Source organism: Eschrichtius robustus, chromosome 21 (genome assembly GCF_028021215.1).
Source record: "Eschrichtius robustus isolate mEscRob2 chromosome 21, mEscRob2.pri, whole genome shotgun sequence".
NCBI lineage: Eukaryota > Metazoa > Chordata > Mammalia > Artiodactyla > Eschrichtiidae > Eschrichtius > Eschrichtius robustus.
In genome coordinates, this window is record NC_090844.1 from 32,585,466 (window position 1) to 32,608,132 (window position 22,667).

General features: G+C 37.6%; 1 protein-coding gene across 3 annotated transcripts in view; it reads left to right on the forward strand.

Moving 5' to 3' along the window:
• NSD3 (nuclear receptor binding SET domain protein 3) overlaps positions 1 to 22,667 on the forward strand; it is a 103,940-nt gene that overhangs the window by 66,784 nt on the left and 14,489 nt on the right. For 2 of the 3 annotated variants that reach the window (XM_068531897.1, XM_068531898.1), the window contains exons 10-17: positions 459 to 589; positions 965 to 1,093; positions 1,732 to 1,858; positions 8,666 to 8,863; positions 9,324 to 9,497; positions 13,690 to 13,836; positions 17,112 to 17,268; positions 22,228 to 22,430. In XM_068531897.1, the coding sequence (XP_068387998.1) occupies positions 459 to 589; positions 965 to 1,093; positions 1,732 to 1,858; positions 8,666 to 8,863; positions 9,324 to 9,497; positions 13,690 to 13,836; positions 17,112 to 17,268; positions 22,228 to 22,430 (1,266 nt within the window). The remainder of the gene's footprint in view (positions 1 to 458; positions 590 to 964; positions 1,094 to 1,731; positions 1,859 to 8,665; positions 8,864 to 9,323; positions 9,498 to 13,689; positions 13,837 to 17,111; positions 17,269 to 22,227; positions 22,431 to 22,667) is intronic. The other variant, XM_068531899.1, reaches the window with a different exon arrangement.

The following is a 22,667-nucleotide window of genomic DNA, read 5'->3' on the forward strand; positions in this document are numbered from 1 at the left end:
CGAATCGAATACAAATCAAAGATTTGTCACATCCCTAATAAAAACAAGATGGAGGTGTCTCTGCGACCATATTTGTAAGCTACACAGTGTGTTGGGTTTTATGTCTTCCCCCTCCAAATTGAATGGTTCTTTGGATTGCTCCAAATCGATCAGCTGTCCTATAGTTTTGATAGAATTGGTTTTTAGGTTGGAACGTGGGCTCTGTTGCCCGAAAATAGCTTTAGAGCAGGAGCACGGAATTAAGTGTTTTAATAGAGCGGTTGTAAATTACATCACTCACCATCAGGAAGGTCAGAAGCTTATGAAATTTTGACTCGTGACTTCAGTGTTACAAAGAGAGCTATGCTTTTTTTCACACTACAGATGAGTTTGGGGAAAGAAAATATTCTCCCACAAAAAAATTAAAACAACAAACTTTAAGTACTATTTTAGGATTAATTTCGGTGTGTTGTATTAAGGTGCCAGCGAGATTTCAGATTCCTGTAAACCTCTAAAGAAAAGGAGCCGCGCCTCAACTGATGTAGAAATGGCTAGTTCCACGTACAGAGACACGTCTGACTCCGATTCCAGAGGACTGAGTGACCTGCAGGTAAATATGTCCCAGGGCCTGGGCGCAGTGTTGTCTCGCTTTGCCTAACCAAGCAACCAAGTAACGCTTTGCCTAACTTTTTCGGCGAGAACAGGGAATTTTTTTTTAAATGCTGGTAGTAAAGAAATCATTTTGGTCATTTTGTAACTTACAGGTCTCTTAATTTTGCTGATCTCTTACATAACAGGAGCGTAGTTTTTTAATTGTAACAGTTTCTCTCAAAACACCAGACATTGGGAATCCAGGGGTTTTAGAAAGAAAGGAGGAAGAGGTTGTGTGAAGGTTTCTTTGAGCAAGTCTTACTAGGATTTTCGTAGCACCTAATTTTGAGGAAACTTTTGTTTTTCTTAAAAATGTGTTCTGTTTTCCATGTAGGTAGGCTTTGGAAAGCAAGTCGATAGCCCTTCGGCTACTGCAGATGCCGATGTTTCTGATGTGCAGTCCGTGGATTCCAGTTTGTCAAGAAGAGGCACTGGAATGAGTAGGAAGGACACTGTCTGTCAGGTAGGCAGGCAGTCTGTCCTGCAGCTTGAAGCAAATGCTGTAACATCCTGCCGGTAATACACTTCCCTCCCGTTGGAGAGGGTAGTATCTTTCCAAGTTATGATACTACTTTAAAGCTACAGATGTAAAAGCCACTTCTGGCTCTTTTCTTCCCTTTCGGAGTTGGAATACTTACTATTCACATGTAAGTGCCAGTCTTCACTGTGACACTCCCTTATTAATTGAAAGTAAATGGCAGATGGCTGACTTCAAAAACATCTTCTTAAATTGAAGTTGGTATTAAAGTTTTTAATGTGTATTTACCCTTTTTGAAAAATACTGCTTTGCACTGTGAAGAAAAGTTAAAGTATGCAGATTCCAAAGGAGCAATCATAAAAGATCAAGTATAACTTTTTAACTTTATACATATTGGGTCTGGAAATAGTTATCTGGTTCATTGGTTCTCAAAGTGAGGGCCAAGGACCAGCAGCATTGGCAGTGTCAGGATGCTTATTGGAAATGCAAATTCTCGAGCCCCACCCGAGACCCCCTGAATCAGAAACTGTGGACCCAGTAATCTGTGTCTTAACAGACCCCTCAGTGGTCCTGATGCCTGCTACAGTTTGAGAACAGCTGGGGGTTTTTTTGCCATGTTACAGATCTGTGAGAGCTCTGGGGATTCTCTGATTCCTTGTGAGGGAGAATGCTGCAGACACTTCCACCTGGAGTGCCTGGGACTGACATCGTTCCCGGATGGAAAGTTCATCTGCGTCGAATGCAAAACTGGTGAGCGTCCTGGTAGATGCGAGAAGATGGGGGCGAGGGTGGAGAACGTGCAGTGCCCACATCTCCCATGACGTCACACTCTCTTACCATGTTTATGTAGCTCGTATCTCCTCTCCCATAGCTGTTCCAACAAATTAAGACCATCCAGTGATTAGGCTTCCTGAGATCAGAAGAGCAGGTCGTAATATTATTGTCAGATTTCCTCCCACTAGTGCCTTTACCGTAAAATCTGTCAAATCATCGAGATGTATTTATGTTTTATCTAAAGAGCTCTACAAAGTTTGTAGAGTGAGTTATTTTTCAGGTGGGTTTGAGATTTTTGTGCTCAATAAATTGGTTTGAAATCCCTTGACTTTATAGACCAGAGTAAGTGTCCATCACAAACTATAACCGTGGGGATTGTAGTTTTAGTGGAAAGATGGAGCTATCAGAAATTGTTTTTAAAATATGGGGGTTTTGGAGTCACCATTTATTTCTTGTACCCCACGTATAGACTGCCACCTGTCAAAATAACGTACAGAGAAAGAAATATGTAAGTTTATATTTCTTCTCTGTGTAGCCATGATTCTAGTGAAGTCATGGAAAGCAGAAAATAGAATTGTTTAATTTGTACCAATAAGGTAAGTGAAAAGTCACCTGGAGATGGCTTGGTAGTGCTTCTAAGAACCATGTTCACATGTTTTTGTGGGTTTTGTTTTGGTTTTGCTGTGAGGAACTATGAGCCAATTGGCTTTCAGGTATTTACGATATGCTGACCTTACCTTTGATACCTTATTATTTTCCTACTCCTTTCCTCCCTTTATTTGGATTCTCATAGATACTTATTTTATTCTTTTTTACTTGTAGGCCTCCAAAAATCCTTTGTATATTCTAAATTCCATTAGAACAGTAACTTTTTTTTAACCAAATACTTTCTAAATGCCAGGTGCTCTTAGTACTAAGCGTTTTATCTTCTTATCTCATTTGTTCCTCACTACATTATGAGATAGATACTATTATTGTTTCCATTTTACACAATGTGAAACTGAGGATTAGAGAGTTCGGTTTCCAACCTTGCCCAGAGTCACAAAGACACACATGGTGAAACTGGGGTTCAGGCCCAGCAGGCAGAGCTTGACCCCAGAGTCCTTGCCCTTTACCATTGCCTTCTGCCACCTTGACTCAGTAGGATGGGGATCCTATATCACATATCCTGACCACACACACACACACACACACACACACACACACACTCACCTACATACACAGGCAAAACTTAAGCTACACAAGCTGTTTTAAACAAATAACTTATATTTTTCCCTATGTAAAATATCATTTTATTTATCACATTTAGACTCTGCAGTAAAGCTTTTGAACAGTTTGCCAGCGGGCAGCCTCAGGGTCAGATTATCTGCACATTGTTTTATTTGGCCCTCAGAATGAGTTTTGAACGTGTTAACATGGATCAGGCACATACTCCTTGTTCCCCATGTTCCCTACCAGACGCTTTTTTCTAAAACCCTGTCACTCAGTCATTGATGTAATCTGCCTGGCCCCATTAAGCATTCAGATTTGCAGCCTGATAAATTACTGATAGGAAGGACCTCAGTATTAAAACACTCTTAGGGCTTCTCTTCTAACTCTAGAATCCAGCAGAATTCTGCCAACAAAGGTTCGATATAATCTAATTGGGTACACAACTATCAGAAAATTTAAGAAGGAAATTTGCTTTAAAAACAATTAAGTAGCACAAAGTTGGAGGACTCACACTTCCTGATTTCAAAATTTACTACAAAGCTGCAGTAATTAAAGCAGTGTGGTACTGGCATAAAGGCATATAAACCAGTGGAATAGAATAGGGAACCCAGAAATAAACTCACATATATGGTCAAATGATTTTTTTAACAAGGGTGCAAACACTGTTCAGTAGGGAAAGGATAGTCTTTTCAATAAATAGTGCTGGGAAAATTAGATCCACATGCAAAAGAAGTTGGACCCTTACCTTACACCATACACAAAAACTAATTCAAAATGGATCAAAATCCAAAACATAAGAACTGAAACTATAAAACTCTCTTAGAAGAAAACACCGAAAAAACCCAAATAACCCAATTCAAAATTGGGCAAAGGACTTGAAGAGACATTTCTCCAAAGAAATACACAAATGGCCAGTAAGACATGAAAAAATGTTCAACATCATTAGTAATCCAGGAACTGCAAATCAAAACCACAAAAGTAATTGTTTTTTAAACTGCTTTTGATATATTTACTATCACATGAAAATCAGTTTGATACCGATGTGGTACACTACCAACATATTAGGAGTGAAAACTCAGATTCTTCAAACCATTGTTTAAGATCATTTACAAAGTCTTTTTTTGTTTATCAAAAGGTAAAACACTTCACGTGTAAAAAGTATTACAGGATACATGCCTGATAAGTTCTTATACTGCCACTTTCTATTTAAGACAAATGTGATTTCTGGAAAGAAAGCATTTTCATTTGCCCTTTTGAATAAAACGTGTAGCAGGCAATTTTACTTATTAACTTTCTTATTCTGAAGGAAGACCATGTGCTAGTGAGGAGGGAGGGTAGTGGAAGCATGCCCATGCTGGAGCTCTAAACGTAAGTCTCACAGGGGTTTATAGCTCAGTCAGCTCTGTTAGTGTGACGGTACCACTGATTACAACAGTTTTCATTTATATTAGACTTACTTTGATCATTATGCAAGTGAAAGCCTATTTCATTTTTACGTGGAGCAGTTTATGCATTAGGTAAAGTCAAACCTTTTAAACTTTAAAATAATTTTCTTTTAATTTTTTAAATTTCTAGAAGTTATTTTATTTTTTTATGGTTTTTTAAAAAAATTATTTATTTATTTTATTTATTTATTTTTGGCTGCATTGGGTCTTTGTTGCTGTGCACGGGCTTCCTCTAGTTGCGGCGAGCGGGGGCTACTCTTCGTTGTGGTGCGCGGGCTTCTCATTGCGGTGGCTTCTCGTTGCGGAGTGTGGACTCTAGGCACGCGGGCTTCAGTAGTTGCAGTGCATGGGCTCCGTAGCTGTGGCTCGTGGGCTCTAGAGCTCAGGCTCAGTACTTGTGGCGCACGGGCTCAGTTGCTCCGCGGCATGTGGGATCTTCCCGGACCAGGGCTCGAACCTGTGTCCCCTGCACTGGCAGGAGGATTATGAACCACTGCGCCACCAGGGAAGTCCAATAGTATTCTTTTTAAAATAACTTTTAGGGCTTCCCTGGTGGCTCAGTGGTTAAGAATCCGCCTGCCACTGCAGGGGACACGGGTTCGAGCCCTGGTCCGGGAAGATCCCACATGCCGTGGAGCAACTGAGCCTGTGAGCCACAACTACTGAGCCTGCGCTCTAGAGCCCTCGAGCCACAACTACTGAAGCCCACACCCCTAGAGCCCGTGCTCCGCAACAAGAGAAGCCACAGCAATGAGAAGCCCGTGCACCGCAACAAAGAGTAGCCCCCGCTCGCCGCAACTAAAGAAATCCCGCATGCAGCAACAAAGACCCAATGCAGCCAAAAATAAATAAATAAATTTCTTAAAAAACAAAGCAATACTATTGCTTTCAGATCTACCAATATGTTAAAATATAATTTGAAATTATATATATGCAACAGGACATCAACAACAAAAATAACCCTTCTGTACTCTGTTTTACTTGTATAAGGAAGCCAAAAAAAAAAAAAAATTTGAACATCACAGTTGTAAGTACTAATTTTAAAGAATTTTTGTAATTCAGCTAATTTAACACTGCTCTACTTTATTTCTACAACAAAGTCGGTTAAAAACAACAACAACAAAAATTTGAACATCACAGTTGTAAGTCCTGATTTTAAACGATTTTTACGACTTAGCCAATTTGTAATGGTTAGGTACTTCCAAAACCAAATATAACTTTCTGTAAAAAATCAAAACAAAAAACTATTCCTTGTATTTTTTTTCCTTCAGAATTTTTATAGCATCATAAGAAAAATGGGCAAAAGACTTGAACACTTCCCAAAAGATGATGTGCAAATAAATAGTCACTTATGATTTCCATATGTAACACAGACACAAAAGGAAAACGCTAATCCTAATTTTAAAAGGCAGATAATTACAGCTTTCAATCGTATGCAGTTGCAAACAATGCTTCAGTCAACATCCTTTTATATGTACAAGTCTTCCCTCTAACACAGACAGCAAGGAGTATTATAGAATTTCTAGGCCACAGGAAGTCAATGTCTCCTTTTAGAATGGATTCTGCCGTGTTGTCTTCTAAGACAGTTCCTTCCAACTTAAACTCCTACCAGCAGTATATAAGAGTGCCCGTTTCCCCACGCCCTGATAAACGATCGGTATTATCAGACTCTAAGTTTTTTCCTATTTGATGAATTTTTTAAATGTTACTTGTGGCTTTAGTTAGTATTTATCTGATTACTAGTAAAGTTGAGCATTTTGGCATATGTTAATTGGCTATCTGTCTTTCTGCTTTCTGTCAATTTCCTGTTCATACTTGTTGCCCACTTTTATATTAGGCCGTTTCTATATTGATATATAGTTCTTTATAAGTCTTCTTATCTTTTCTTGTATATGTTACATATATTTTCTCCATATGTGAACTCTTTTTTCCCCCATGATTCTGCTTTATCTTCTATTGATTAATTTGTTAAAGTATAGTTGGTTTATAATATTATATTAGTTTCAGGTGTACAGCATAATGATTCAATATAGATTATATTACTTTTAAAGTTGTTATAAAACATTGGCTGTATTCCCTGTGCTGTACAATATACTCTTGTATCTTACCTATTTTATTATGTGTAGTAGTTTGTACCTCTTAATCCCCTGCCCCTATCTTGCCCCTCCCCCGATTCCTCTCCCCTGGTAACCATTAGTTTGTTCTCTGTATCTGTGAGACTGTTTTGTTATTTTCTTTTTTTAAGATTTTATTTATTTATTTTTTGGCTGGGTTGCATCTTCATTGTCTGTGCGCAGGCTTTTCTCTAGGTGCGGTGAGCGGAGGCTACCCTTCGTTGCGGTGCACGGGCTTCCCATTGTGGTGGCTTCTCTTGTTGCGGAGCACGGGCTCTAGCCGTGCGGGCTTCAGTAGTTGTGGTACGCGGGCTCTAGAGTGCAGGCTCAGTAGTTGTGGTGCACAGGCTCAGTAGTTGTGGCGCACAGGCTTTTAGATTCTACGTATAAGTGATAACATCATATGTGAACTCTTTATATAACAAAACATAATCCTTTGTAATCCTTGTTGCATTTATTTTTCTACGTCTGTTTGTTTTTCACTTGTTCCTTTTTTTTTTTTTTTTTTTTCTTTTCCATTCTAATTGTTTCTTTCTTAACATGTTTGGCAGTTGACCAGTGGAGCCACCTGGGCTCCACTGGTTGGAAGGTTTCTAATGTTGGAAGGTTTCTAATTATAGTTTCAATTTCTTAGATTATAGAACTGTCATTTTTTCTATTTAATATTTTTGTGCCAGTGTTGGTAAGTTCTGTTTTTCTAGGAATCTGTTGATTTATCTAAATTTTCGAATTTTTTGGCAAAAATGTAGTGATATCCTTTTATTATTTTTTAAACAACTGTAGGATTTGTAGTGATGTATCATTTTTCATTTCTGATGTTAACATTGTTGCTTTTTTTCCTTTTTTTATTAGTTACTTGTTTCCAGGGATATCAGTTTTATGAACCTTTTTCAAAGAACCAACTTTTGGTTTTATTAATTCTCCCCAGTGTGTATTGACTTCACTTCCTTCTTGAAGAGTACATTCACTGGGCATAGAATTCTGGCTTGGTGACAGTTTTCTTTCAGCCCTTACTGATAGCATCCCCTGTTTTCTGCCTTCCGTCTTTCTCTTTCAGTCAGCAGTCTTGCTTCTTTAAAGGTAATTGTCTTTTTCTGTGGGTGATTTTAATATTTTCTCTTTGTCCTTGATTTTCTACAGTTTGAATAAGATGTGTAGATACAACTTTCTATTTTTATTAGGATTATGAGTTTTCATTTTATGTCTGTTTTACAAATGGAAATTGTGATTATCTAATGGAATCTGCCTTTTTATTGGTAATTTCTTTATTCTATGTTGGGAAGACCTTGCCACTCTCAGCTGCCAGGTGTTGAAAATTCTGTTCTAGATTTTCTATGGAATTTTAGTATAAAGTGAGAAGTGGAGATCTAAATTGTTTTTGGTGCTATATCTTCAAATTGATGACCAATTATTGTAGCAAATCAATTATTCTAGCAAGTTTTATTAAGTCATTTTAATTTAACTATTTTCAGTGCCGTTTTTGTATGTTAAAAATCTTACACGCAGTAGTAGAATCTTTGGGGGTTAGCTCTTCGGTGTCAGTGACTGCTACTATTCAAAAGGAATATGCTGGGCTTCCTTGGTGGAGCAGTGGTTAAGAATCCACCTGCCAATGCAGGGGACACGGGTTCGAGCCCTAGTCCAGGAAGATCCCACATGCCGCAGAGCAACTAAGCCTCTGTGCCACAACTACTGAGCCTGCGCCCTAGAGCTCACAAGCCACAACTACTGAGCCTGCATGCCACAACTGTTGAAGCCCACATGCCTAGAGCCCGTGCTCCGCAACAAGAGAAGCCACCACAATGAGAAGCCTGTGCACCACAACGAACAGTAGCCCCCGATCGCCACAACTAGAGAAAGCCCACGTGCAGCAACAAAGACCCAATACAGCCATAAATAAATAAATAAATAAATAAATAAATAAATAATAAATATTAAAAATATAAAATAAAATAAAAGGAATATGCTTTAATCAGATTTTATTTAATCTGTGTTCCTCACCAATTTTCCAGGAGAGCACCCGTGTTTTTCATGTAAAGTGTCTGGTACAGACGTGAAGCGTTGCTCTGTTGGTGCTTGTGGGAAATTTTACCATGAAGCCTGTGTCCGCAAATTCCCCACTGCCATCTTTGAATCAAAAGGATTCCGCTGTCCCCAGCACTGCTGCTCTGCCTGCTGTATGGAGAAAGATATCCACAAAGCAAGTAAAGGTAAAACAGAGCTAAGGAAGGGGACAGTTGTTTTTTTTTTTTAAGTTCAGTAGCAAACAGTAAGCACATTATTATAAAGAACATCAGACATTCTCCCTCTGTTTATCTATAGCTATTACAGCTCAGCCACAATAGATAGTAAGATAAGTGGATTCTAGGTTCTAATTCAGACCACGAGAAGAAAATTCCATATGTTCAAAATTACCCTTGAAAATTCCTTAAACAGGTGCCGTATTGGAGACCAGCATCTCTCCAGCACTGGCACAGACACATTTTTCTTTGAGTGACCTCTAGTTGAGCACTGCATTTAGGGGCCATACAGCATAGGAACGGCAGAGTTGAACTAAGGAAGAAAAAGATTTTGTATTACTATCCAGCATCACATCAGATCCCAAAAGATCTCATTTTATAGCAGCTGATTCTTTCTTACATAGATTCCTTTTTGATTGTCTTTCAACAGGTCGCATGATGAGATGTTTGAGGTGCCCAGTAGCCTACCACTCTGGAGATGCTTGCATTGCTGCCGGCAGCATATTTGTGTCTTCCTACGTTCTCATCTGTAGTAATCATTCCAAACGGAGCAGTAACTCTTCCTCTGCTGTAAATGTAGGCTTTTGTTTCGTTTGTGCAAGAGGTGAGTGTCAGCCCTTTCTCTTTACGTCTTTCTGGGTTCATTGGCATATTTCCCCATTAAGATTGAGTTTCAGTAATATCCCTGAGAGAGATTAACACTTCCAGTAACTAGTCCCTTTTATAACATTAGATACTCAAAACTGTTAGAATATTAATTCTTCCATAAATTAAGCTAAAATCTACATCTGTTTAGTAACTTAGAATTATAGATGAGTTCTTGGTGTTCCTATTTGGAGCATCAAAAGATTAATCTACAGTTGACCCTTGAACCACATGGGTTTGAAATGCGCAGATCCACTTGTGCGCGTGTTTTTCTCAACGGCGTACTCCAGTACTACGGGATCCAAGGTTGGTGGAATCCGCAGGTGGAGGGGGGGGCGACTTAAATTTACAGGGGATTTCAACTGCGTGGCGGTCCACGCCCCTAACCGCAGCATTGTTCAAGGGTCAGCTCTCTTCCCTTGTGCAAACAGTTCTTCTATTCGAAGTACACTCTTCCCATGTCATATTCTTTAATCCAGAGTTTTCAACTAATTGAGATTTCACTTGGAAGGCAAGAAGAGCACATTTATTTTTTAATTGTTTATGTTGTATTTTATCATGTTTTGGTCTGGCATTGAAGAAGACCTGGTGGAATGCAGCCAAGGCAACATATGTGGTGTATTAGTTAAGAGTCTGCAGTACAGGCTTTCTTACTTGCCAGCTGTTGATATTTAAGTCTGCCACTTAAGATTGATCACTTCAAAACAATATTGCGTCCCTGAGGGCGTCAGTGAACTTGAGTTTGTAATATAAAGTAGAACTTCTTCAGTTGAATATGATACAGAGTACCCAACTTTACAGAGCGTCTCAGCTGTATTATAATAAAAGAATTTTTAGTGTTTAGTAAGCATTTTAGAAACCAACTAATATCCCCAAGTGCAGGGTTTTTCTGTTTTTGTTTTTTTGTTTAATCATAAGTGCTAAGTTTTCTAAATTTCCCTTAGTGTGAAATATTTGAAAGGACTGTGTGGCATATCAGGCCTGTTAGATTATATTTAGCCCATACTGAAAATGAAGTTTTGGATCTTGTTTTGTTTTTGTTTTTTTTGTTTGTTTTGTTTTGTTTTTTATTAATTTATTTATCTTTTTTTTTTAATCTTTGGCCACTTCGGGTCTTCTTTGCTGCACGCATGGGCCTTCTCTAGTTGCAGCGAGCGAGGGCTACTCTTCGTTGCGGTGCACGGGCTTCTCGTTGTGGTGGCTTCTCTTGGAGAGCACAGGCTCCAGGCATGCGGGCTTCAGTAGTTGTGGCATGCGGGCTCAGTAGTTGTGGCTCCTGGGCTCTAGAGCTCAGGCTCAGTAGTTGTGGCGCACGAGCTTAGTTGCTCCGTGGCATGTGGGATCTTCACGGACCAGGGCTCAAACCCGTGTCCCCTGCATTGGCAGGCGGATTCTTAACCACTGTGCCACCAGGGAAGTCCCTGTTTTTGTTTTTTTGCTTTAGGAGACAGTTCTTTTAATTTGGTGAAAGTACTATAGAGTATTTTTAATAGAATTTAGCTAGTATGATAGATCTTGAGTTGTTTTGCTTTTGTAACTCTCATTAAAAAAAAAAAAAATAACCAGAGGAGGTGGACGGTAAAAGATTACGTAAATAGTAGTCCTTTTCATAGCAGCCACCTGGGTCCATTGTACACACTGCTTTGAGTTTTTCAGTTTGGAAGTGCGTAGGGTGGTCTGCGAGTAGAAGGAAGTGTTGTGTAGAGTAGTGACGACAGCTGCATCCTGCTCTGAAGTCTGGATGGTACAGGGGAAGAAGGTCTGAAGTGTTTCATGCCACACTGTATTAGCCAAAGAAATAAAAAGTCAGCACGTGCCTTTTCCATCTCCCCACTCCTAAGAAAGTAATGATAGGATGAAAATACTGAATTATCAACTGAATGACTAACTTTAGAGACTTTCAAATAGATGAGTGTCAGTGATAACATGAAGTCTCTATCGCTTTGTAAATATTTTATTCTACCCTTCTAGGCACTTACTTTTACTCACTTTTACTAGGAGTGGTGGAGGGGTGTGTGTGTGTGTTGGTGTGTGTGGGTGTGTGTGTAAGTAATTGAGCCAACATTTTTAAATACCAAGTTTAAAACTATCATGTTGGCTTACTTTGGAGTATATTCTGAATCAAGTACCATCAGTTATCAACCAATATTTTCTTTTGCTCTATTTCATTCAATAATTGGGTGACCTTTAAAGCAGGTGTTTTCCTTTAAGATAGGTAGAAAATGACCCATTGTCAAGGAACCTAGTTTTAGAGAAACTTCTAGCCATTTTGTTAAGTTTAAGTTATATGCCTTGATTAAAAACTTGAGATAATGGAAATGAGGGGAAAACTCTTGTTTTAACAACAGGATGCTATTTGCATCTTATCAATTTGGCAATTATTCTGAAAGATATGCTGTATTTAAATGCCTCTTTAAAGAGCAAGATTATTTAATCCCCAAATATTTTAACTGCAACTTTGCACAGTTAGCAGAAACTCTCATTTTCCTTTCCAGCATTTTACAGAAACTTACTCTAAATAGATCAGATGTTGGGATTTGAGAAGGGCTTAAAAGTTCTCCAGAAGTAAATGATATGTGTTCTTTTATCAGAATTTATAGAGGTTTTCTTTTTTAAGGAGATCTAATTGTAATAAATCCACACATAAAAAGGGATACTTTAATTGTTTATGTTTTGGTGTTAGAAAACTTAGCTTGTTTTGCCTTTGTTTCTTGCTGCATACAGAGTTTCTCCCTCAGCACAGAGGATTTTTGTCTTAGTTCTTGGTTATTGGTTGTTTAAAATCATTAAGCTAATTCTTAAGGACTGAAATATCTGGAAATATTTTTAGAAATGCTTCAGCATTTAGAGAAACATTCCTCCTCCCCTGCCCCCCATGGTGCCATAGGGTGTGTTCAGTTATATTTCAGTGTAGTATAGATTCTTCAGCATTTCCTTTCATCTGGAGGGTGGTGTAAAATAAAAGTTACTTAATATTCTAAGTTGTTCTTTCTTATTTAAAAGCCATTGCACCACTTTTCTCTATTAAACGTATGAAATGTTCATTCAACATCATATAACCTTTATTCGAAAATTCTTATGTATTACCGATTAGCAATTTCAAGTTCCATTCACATGAGAAATATCAGTATTTCTTGAATCTGCCTCAGTGTAGTGTAGCATCAAATGAAGATAAAGTCCACAGAAAATAGTAAATGGTCACCCCTTTAAAAACAAAACTCTTCCCTCTTCTCAAAATGATCTCTGTGAAACTGCGGTCATGATTTGACCAGTAACCAAATAGAGAAAGTTTCCGTGGTCTCAGAGGTCCTGGGTTTAGGAGTGGCCATAGCTACAGGATGGACTTAACTCAGGGCAGGAGGAGGAGAGAGGGAGGGGAAGGGTGGGTGTCACGGGTAGTTTAGAGCAGATGCTGTTTTCCTCCAACAGGACAGCTGTCTTGTAGACTGAAAGGACTGTTTTTATAAGCCCTTAAGTTGGTAAGTGTTTAAGTCAGTTATGATCATGGCAGGACAAAACTTTAAATGTTTGCATTACCTCAGTGAACTTCAACAACTTATATCTTCTTTAAAATCGTGTATCATACTGATAGAGAAAAGCTTCATTATCTGGCTGAGAAAGCTGGAATTTGAGGGTATCTAGAGCTCTGAGCAGAGAGGAGAAGAAGCCCAATTCTGCCTTTCAGCGCTGCTTGATGTATTGAAGGTGACCAGGGTGTCTACTGTGTCATGTAGACAGTTCTCATTTCCAGCAGGTCTCTACTGTGTCATGTGGACAGTTCTTATTTCCAGCAATTAAGTGATACATCATTTTGTTCTTTGGGTTGTCGTCATAGTACTTCTAAACCTTAAGGAATGTAGCTTTGTTTTCCAGAGGGGGTTTTCAGGATGACGTCAAAGCAGTTTACATCCTTAAATTAATTTGGAGTTTCCTTCTGGGTATATAGGTTTCTATATAGGGATAAGGCATTGAGTAGCTTAAACTCCTTTTAATAACGATGGAAAGCCTTGTCTGTCAGATCTTTCTTTTTCTTCATATTCTTTCCCCCCCAGCTTTAAGCACAGCTACATAGTAGGTGTTGGTTTATTTTTTCCTCATGGAATCATGGGTAGTTTCATTGCAGCTCACATCTTTCTGTTTGTCTCGTATAGGGCTGATAGTGCAGGACCATTCAGACCCCATGTTCAGTTCCTATGCCTATAAGTCCCACTACCTACTGAACGAATCAAATCGTGCAGAGTTGATGAAATTACCTATGATTCCTTCTTCGTCAGCTTCCAAAAAGAAATGTGAGAAAGGTAATAATCAAAATAGTTTATCTCTTTTATTTTTGCATTTCCTATTTTTTCTCTTTAAATGAAGGGGGGAAATGTATGCCTGTCAAGCACCATCTGTTGCTTTTGGTAAATTCTACCTTGGTGGCTGTGGCTGTCTTCATATGGCTGCAAAATTATTAAAAAGGGCTTAAAATAATTCCATTATTACAAATTTTTACTTACTCTTCTCCTTGAATAAATTTTCACACCTTCCATATATCTATAGATCATTAAAATTGAAAGACTAGGATTCTGCTTAATATAGAAGCATGTTCTGAGGGCTCTTTCTCTTTTGCCTGATGTAGAACCGTATCATTCATGTTAGAATAGAATAGACATGATATAATTTGTTACTAACTCTCAACTAAATAACAAGACGGGTTATAGAGGGAAACAAAGATACTGACACTTAAAATTTTGATTCTGAAATACATTCTATCATTTTGTTTCTTAAATGTTTTTGTTATGGTGCTATGAAAACTAGTTGCCCTTCTCTTAGGCGACATTGGTGGGCAGCTGGGAAAATGCTGCAAATACTGGATATTGAAAGGCAGCCCAGCTGAACTGAAGAATTGCTAATAGATAATTTATCCACTGAGAACCAAGAGCTAAATGTATATTTATATTCTCCAAGTTAATTTAATCTATGGAAGAAAAATCTCGTGTTTTGCTTTATGTAGCCTATATGTAATAAAGGGGAAAAAAGTGGTTTAACAATAATGTATTATTTGGGGAGTGATTATCCCAGAGGGTAAAATAACCTGGAAGGTGAAAGCCTTTTCCTGTATACATTGCCATTATGATCTGGGGCCAGGCTCAGAATCTTTAAAGAAAATTTAGTTCTTTTTTTTTTTTTTTCATGCTTTGTGTTGCCTGCTGATGATGTATGTTTGCTGTTTGTCAGACATCTGAAGTGGCAACCCATGACTAAAAGAAAGTATAACTAAGCAGGTTGATTAGAACCCATGGAGAGGGAGGTTGGAGAGACTGTTGACTCTTTTGTCTGTTTTCCGTTGAAGTCACAGTATGGCATCTTACTGGTGATACCAACTGTTTCCAAAACAAAGATGGACATGGGTCTGACTAATTCCATAGTGCAATAAAATTAGACTACCTGAGGCATTTTAGGAAATGCCTTATTTTCCTGCTGGCGCCTTTATAAAATTAGACTAATTCAATTTGTCGCTTATTTTCTTTTCAGTACTCGGTATTGACCTTGACATGAATTGAAATTATTTTGAGCCCTCTGTTTGCTTAGCTTGAACCATATCTTTCTTCTCTCGCATCCTAAAGCAGTTTTCTTGCATAGCACCAAGGTGGATTGTTCATATTTTTATTTTTCTATTTCCCTTGTGTATTTTTGTCAAAAAATCGTGATGATTTTCACTGATGATTCAGGGTCTGTATTTCCTCTGAAATAAGACTTAAAATTTAGGACTAGTCCATAATGTTAAAAAATGGCCAGACTGACTTTTCCACACCAACCCTAATAATCACTTGTCCTCTGAAGGTATTTGCAAAGACCGCTCTCCCTATCGGTCATTTCTTTCTGATGGAAAAATGAATTATCTCATTTTACTTTAAACTTACAGAAGAATTCCCTACCTAGGCTAAGAGCACTCAGGCAGCTAATCTCTAGGTTGGAGAATTGGAACAATTAATCCATATTGAGATGTGCAGACAAAGGGGAAAATCCCAATGATTGAAGTAAAAGCTTTTAAGCAGAGGAAATATAGTAATTTAATTCATCACTGATTGTGTATGGATTTTCTTTTTGTTTTTATGTTAATCAGTTAGAAGTTTGAAAGTCTACAGGAAGACAAGATTTTCTGGAAAATTGATAGCAAACCCTCAAAAGGTTGGAGCATGTGATTTGATAAAGTTGTATTGAGGGCTCTTAACCTTTTGCTTATGAGACTTTAAATCTCAGTACACTCATGGGTTGTAGACTTGGTTTTCCAATGGAAAGTTTTTTCTTTTTTTCAGTAAATGTCTTTATTGCATTTCATCTTCAGTGGTTAACATTCTTTTCTGTCACTTGTTGAAATACAACAATAAAGAGAAAATACAACAATAAAGAGATTTCTCCCCTGAAATCTCTTTAATTTTTTGGATTTAAAAATAATATCGTTTTGTTTGCCGCACCTGCTTCGGTCTTGATCCAGAGATCATTCTGTGTATTTAAAGGAGAGGATTTTGCTGGGGTACTTGGACGCATCTCCTTGTGTGTGGTACTAGATTCTACGCTGATACTTACTTATTTTATGCTATAAAGCAGTGGTTCTCAATATGACATCAGAAAATATTACAGACAAAATTCTGAACTGTATTTAATAGTTCAGAAAGTCTAACAGAATCAGACATTTGTGTAAAATACAGTGGCATGAGTTTCTTTATATTTGGCTATGCTTTTAACAATTTAATGTGATAATACCAGTTTTGTTATTGGGATCAGAAGCTCTGATTGGCTGTTACATATTTCTTTGGTTAATTAAAACAGAAGAAAATAATTGCTACTTTTAAAATGTTTTTTTTGGTTTTGGTGGGTTTTTTGTTTGATAAAATATTTGAAAACATATGGATCCATGAGGAAGGGAAAAGGGATCCTTGGTGATGAAAAAGTTGCAAACCACTGCTATATAGCCTGTTTGACTTTCTTTGTCTTCACTGAAAAGGTAATGATAATGTAATCACCAATTCAAGATTCTTTTCCTTTTTTGTATTCTTACATGGGAAGAAAAAAGTACTGGTCAACCTATTGGCTGTTTTCATTCTTGCTAATGTTGTTAAAAGGGATGTAGTTAACTGTGCCACTGGATTAAAATACAAAGATGACCATTCCCTGCTTTCTTAGCTCTCAAGGAGAAAAGAGAGTTGCTACATATTTCTCTGAAAATCTGTTCTCAAATATACTCAGTCTAAAGATTTTATGCATCTATTTGTCATATGTTAATAGTTTTAGCTGCCTGCTAAACTGGTACCTCAATAGCCCACATTTTAGAGGAATAAACAGTAATGTTTTTCCTACTACTCAAAGGCTTTGAGTTTCTGGCCACTGAAGCCCTCCCTGGAAAGGGCTACTTCAGCTAAATCTGTTCATTGCTTTGTATTTTAATCCATCACTAAAATATAACTCAATCCCTTTGTTAATTTCCCTCAATCTGAATCAAATTTAATGCAGGTAAAAGATAACTTTCTCTCTTGTCTGTCTCTCTTTCCTCTTTTCTCAGTTATTAAGACTGTTTGTTTGTTTCAAGGTGGAAGATTGCTCTGCTGTGAGTCGTGCCCGGCTTCCTTCCACCCGGAGTGCCTGAGCATAGAGATGCCAGAAGGCTGCTGGAATTGCAATGACTGTAAAGCTGGCAAGAAACTACATTACAAGCAGATTGTTTGGGTCAAATTGGGAAATTACAGGCAAGTTTTTCCAAGGACAAAGAGGAAGTATTCAGTCACTGTTCAGTAGTTCATAGCCTGTACACAAAGTGGCTAGGAGATAGGTAGAAAAAGCAGCACAGTGCTGCAGCTTCCTTAGAAAAAGAAAGAGAAGAAACATATTTTGAGTCTGGGTTTTTAGAAGACTGGGAAGGTTAGTGGTTGTTGGATATTTTTTATTAGTTGGTTGACTTTTGTTTTTAAGTTCTGAAAGTTATTTTTTCCTAACGAACTATGGTACTAATAGATTTTAGAATAAAAGGTTTCATGTGGAGAGTGGGGAAGATTTTTTTTTTGCACTCTAATTAGATTTATATTAATTTCTGATTTCTAATAAAGTTAAGAGTTTATATCCTGGCCAAAATAGATCTTTTTACCCCTAAATCTAGTCCATTATAGTTCTAGCTAGAAGCTCTAAATTGTGTGCAAAGATAGAGCTTTTTAGAATTTAAAGAGAGAGATTATTTCATTAGGAGCCTTTAGATCTTAAGGGAATGAAGCAAGAAGTATGTGTGATTGCCATTATTTTAATAAATCTTCCTCCTTTTAAGAAGCCTGTTTTTAACAAGCCTTTAACTGAACAGGAATAACGATATGTTTTTTTAAACTCTACATTCTACATTTTGAGGCATATGTTTATAATTTTACTAAGAAAATAGATACTATTCAAGAGAACACACAGAGGACTTTGAAGGCAGTGAAAATGCTCTGTATAATATTATAATGATGAATAAATGCCATTATGCATTTGTCTAAACCCATAAAATGTACAACACCAAGAGTGAATTCTAAGGTAAACTAGGTGATTATGATGTGTCAGTGTAAGTCCATCCTTGGTTTAAAAAAAAACACACACACACACACACACACAGTAGAGTTCTGCTTTTCAATTAGAATCCTAAGTATAATATGTTTCTGTAGAATTTCAAACATACTGTAATTTTTTTTAACAAGGGCTATGTCATTTTCTCTGTTTTAAATACACTGCTTGCTTACCTATTTAACCTTAAAAACTTCATTTTTAGCTGAGATAAGGGGCATTGAGAAGCTCCTCCCCCAACTATTTTTTTTTTAACATATGACGGGAAACCTCTAAGTTCTTTTTAAAAAATGGACAGTTTGAATACATAAATAATTTTATACTTTATGGCAAAAGATACAAAGTTTTAAAAGGCAAATATCAAACCAGGGGAACTCTTCTACTCTCAGTAAGAAAAGAAAAATACCTTCCCTAGAAAAAGGAGCAAAGAAGAGAAAGAGCCAGTTTGCAAAAGAATAGCAAATAGAAAATAAACATGTAAAAAATTCTCAGCCTCACTAAAAATCAATGTACATTAAAAACAAAGAGTTTATTTTTCAGTTAACAGACTTGCAAAGGTTTAAGAGTAATAATTTTGCAGCTCGGGAGGGCATGGGGAGACAAGTGCTCCTGTACAAGTGAGGCATCACGTATCAGAGTTGCAACTGTGCATCCCTTTGACCCAGTAGTTCCCCTTCAGGGAATTTATCTAAGGAAAAGAATTGGACAAATGGGCAGAAATGTACTTATAGGGGTGTTCATTGCAGTATTATTTCTAATTGCAAAAATTTGAATAATCCAAATGTTCATTCAGTAGGGTATTTGTCAAATAAATTGTAGTGTATCCATATTGTAGAACACCTGGAAGCCAAAAGAAGGATAATGCAGGTGCGTATAGTAACGTGGGAGGGTATCCACAATATATAGTTAATTTTAGGAAGCATGTTAAACAGTATATACATTATCTCTCCGTGTGTTTATACAACTTTTAAAAACTGTAGATCTAGATATAATATGTTTTTATTATTACCTGGAAAAAACATCTAATGTTAATAGTCTGAGGCATGAGATTATAAGGGGGAACCATTTTCAGTTTTTCTGTTATACATTTCTGCACTGTTTTAATTTTTAAAAGAAACACACATTGCTTTTTTTTCCATAAAGTTACATTTAATAATTTTAAAGGTATAGTCTTTTTTTTTTATTGAAGTGTAGTTGATTTACAGTGTTGTGTTGTGCTAATTTCTGCTGTTACAGCAAACTGACTCAGTTATACACATATATACATTCTTTTTTTATATTCTTTTCCATTATGGTTTATCCCAGGAGATTGGCTATAGATCCCTGTGCTGTACAATAGGACCTTGTTGTTTATTCATCCTATGTATAATAGTTTGCATCTGCTAACCCCAAACTCCCAGCGCATCCCTCTCCCTCCCCTCCAGCCCCCTTGGCAACCACAAGTCTGTTCTCTATGTCTGCGAATCTGTTTCTGTTTCACAGATAGGTTCATTTGTGTCATATTTTAGATTCCACATATAAGTGATATCATATGGTATTTGTCTTTCTCTTTCTGACTTTCTTCACTTAGTATGATAATTTCTAGATGCATCCATGTTGCCGCAAATGGCATTTTTCATTCTTTTTTATGGCTGAGTAGTATTCCATTGTATATATGTACCACAACTTCTTTATTCTTTCATCTGTCGATGGACATTTAGGTTGTTTCCATGTCTTGGCTATTGTGAATAGTGCTGCTGTGAACATAGGGGTGCATGTATCTTTTTGAATTATAGTTTTGTCCAGGTATATGCCCAGGAGTGGGATTGCTGGATCACATGGTAACTCTATTTTTAGTTTTCTGAGGAACCTCCATACTGTTTTCCATAGTGACTGCACCAACTTGCATTCCCACCAACAGCGTAGGAGGGCTCCCTTTTCTCCACACCCTCTCCAGCATTTGTTATTTGTAGACTTTTTAGTGATGGCGATTCTGACCAGCACACATTGCTTTTATAATTAAAAATACATATCTTTCCAGGAGGGGAGGGGTGCAGGTTTGACAAATAATAGATAAGACATTCCTGGATAAGAAATATCTAAAACAGTGTAAGGAGCCTTTAGATCTTCAAATACATTTCAGAATATTTCCTTTTTAAAGTTGTTTTGCCTTTTTTTTGGAAATATAATTCACGTTATATTAGTTTCAGGTATACAACACGATGACTCAACATTTGTCTATATTGCAAGACGATCACAATAAGTCTACTTAACATCCGTCACCATATACAGTTACAAATTTTTTATTTCTTGTGATGAGAACTTTTTTGTGGTGAAGGAAGGTGCAATGTTTATGACAGGGAGCCAAGCTAGGAGTTCAGGACAGCTAGTGCCGGAAAAGCCTGAACTCCGATGAGAACTTTTAAAATTTGCTCTCTTAGCAGCTTTCAAATATAGTCTCTTAGCAGTGACTATAGTCACTGTGCCGTACATTACATATTTCCTTTTTTAAAAAACTTATGAATACGAAAATATATTTGACTTAATTTTAATACTTAAATTTTAATCACATTACATTTTTTTTAACATCTTTATTGGAGTGTAATGGCTTTACAATAGTGTGTTAGTTTCTGCTATATAATAAAGTGAATCAACTATACGTATACCTATATCCCCATATCCCCTCCCTCTAGCATCTCCCTCCCAACCCTCCCTATCCCACCCCTCCAGGTGGACATAAAGCACCGAGCTGATCTCCCTGTGCTATCACATTGTATTTTAAAGAAGCCCAAAGCAGTGCTCCCGTTCACAATCCAGTGAGATTTTATACATAGCAGCTCATATTCTTCTTGTTCATTTTTGCAAAGACTCACATCCATGAACTAATTCTTAATGTATTTTTTCCAATCAGGCCTTTCTGGGCCCCACGAAGCTGTTTCTTTTCACTAGCTAGTTATTCTGATGTGAAACTTCCTGGGGGAGATGTGTGCCTGGAACAAGGCTGGCAGAAAGCACGCCTCTGTCTAACTGAGCCAATGCTTGCAGTTACCGCGCGCTCCCGGCACGCCTTGACGCGATTCGGAAATACGACCGCCGCCCAGCCTGCTTTGAGGGGGAACTAAATACTGATGACACAAAAGAGTGTTGTTTTGTTTTAACAATTTGAGCAGACTTCTACCCACGTTTTTAATTAACTCTTAGATGGACACAGAGTGCTTTTAGGTGAAGCGTGTTCATGGTCGCACTATAAATCTGGGAATGCGACCGTGCCAATCATTTATCTTCTCAATAATGTCGTTGTTCATTAAATAAACAATTTTATTAGGCATCTATAAATAAGAGACTGAAAGAAATCGAAGTTTGTATATATCTACTCTTGGTATCGATGATCTTATATACTACAATTCCTGACTTGCCCAATCGTGGGAAACTGTCCAGTGAGCCTCACGGGTGGTTGCCTCAGCGACTGCCGTGGACCCCGTCATCAGCACATGAAGCAGTTATGTTTTCACTCCTGTCCCAAATCCCCCATTTATTATGATCTGAGATGAATTAGATTCTGAAATATATACTGATATAAACCTAGTACATTTGACCAAAAAGTTTTTATCCTGGTTGATTAGAGAGTCAGAAAACACCAGTCTGAATGGGGGTGGGCATTCTTTACTGCAGCATCAGTTTATTCGCAAATGATGCCCTTGATTACTAGGAATAAAGACACACTTGGTATTAAGAATGTCACATTTGGAGAAAAACATGACTTTTCTAGGACTGAAATCTGGTTTGGAATATTGTTGGTAAATTCTGATTCTTAAGTTGAATAGTGGGTTCATTGTTACTTTATTGTTATGCTTTCTTTTCATGATATACATTCTTTTATAAATACCAAATATTATTTTTTTAAGGAAGAAACTAGATTGGGTGTTTAGGGCCTAGTTTGTTTAGTCTGTGTTCACTATTTCATTCATTAATGCGTTCATCAATGTGTTGTTAAATGACATGTAGTTTGGGCAGGATTAAAGATAAGCGAGGTATTTTGTGTCCTTAGATTCTGAATGAAAATTGCAAAGGACAAAACCTCTGTTTTTTGGCTCCCACCAGCCACGTAAAGCGTAGCGCGATTTTCATCCTCCTGCTTTCAGATGGTGGCCAGCGGAGATCTGCAATCCCCGGTCTGTGCCGCTCAACATCCAGGGCCTCAAGCACGACCTGGGGGACTTCCCCGTGTTCTTCTTTGGTTCTCACGACTACTACTGGGTACACCAGGGCAGAGTGTTCCCTTACGTCGAAGGAGACAAAAGCTTTGCTGAGGGACAGACTAGTATTAACAAGACCTTCAAAAAAGGTACGTTGGATAACGTTCACGGTGGCCCAGAACTAACACACCTGTGTTGATCTCTCCGCTCCTCCTAACTTGCATAAGACGTGTTTCTGGTGTTAGAGAATTTTCACCAGGTGTTATGATCCGGCGTCCATAAGTTTCCAATCCCATTAGAACCACATCACAATCCAGTCAGCTGGAAAAATACATTCAGTGTAGTAGACTGTGATGTGTACGTGAAAGGAGTTCCCTCAGTGATCT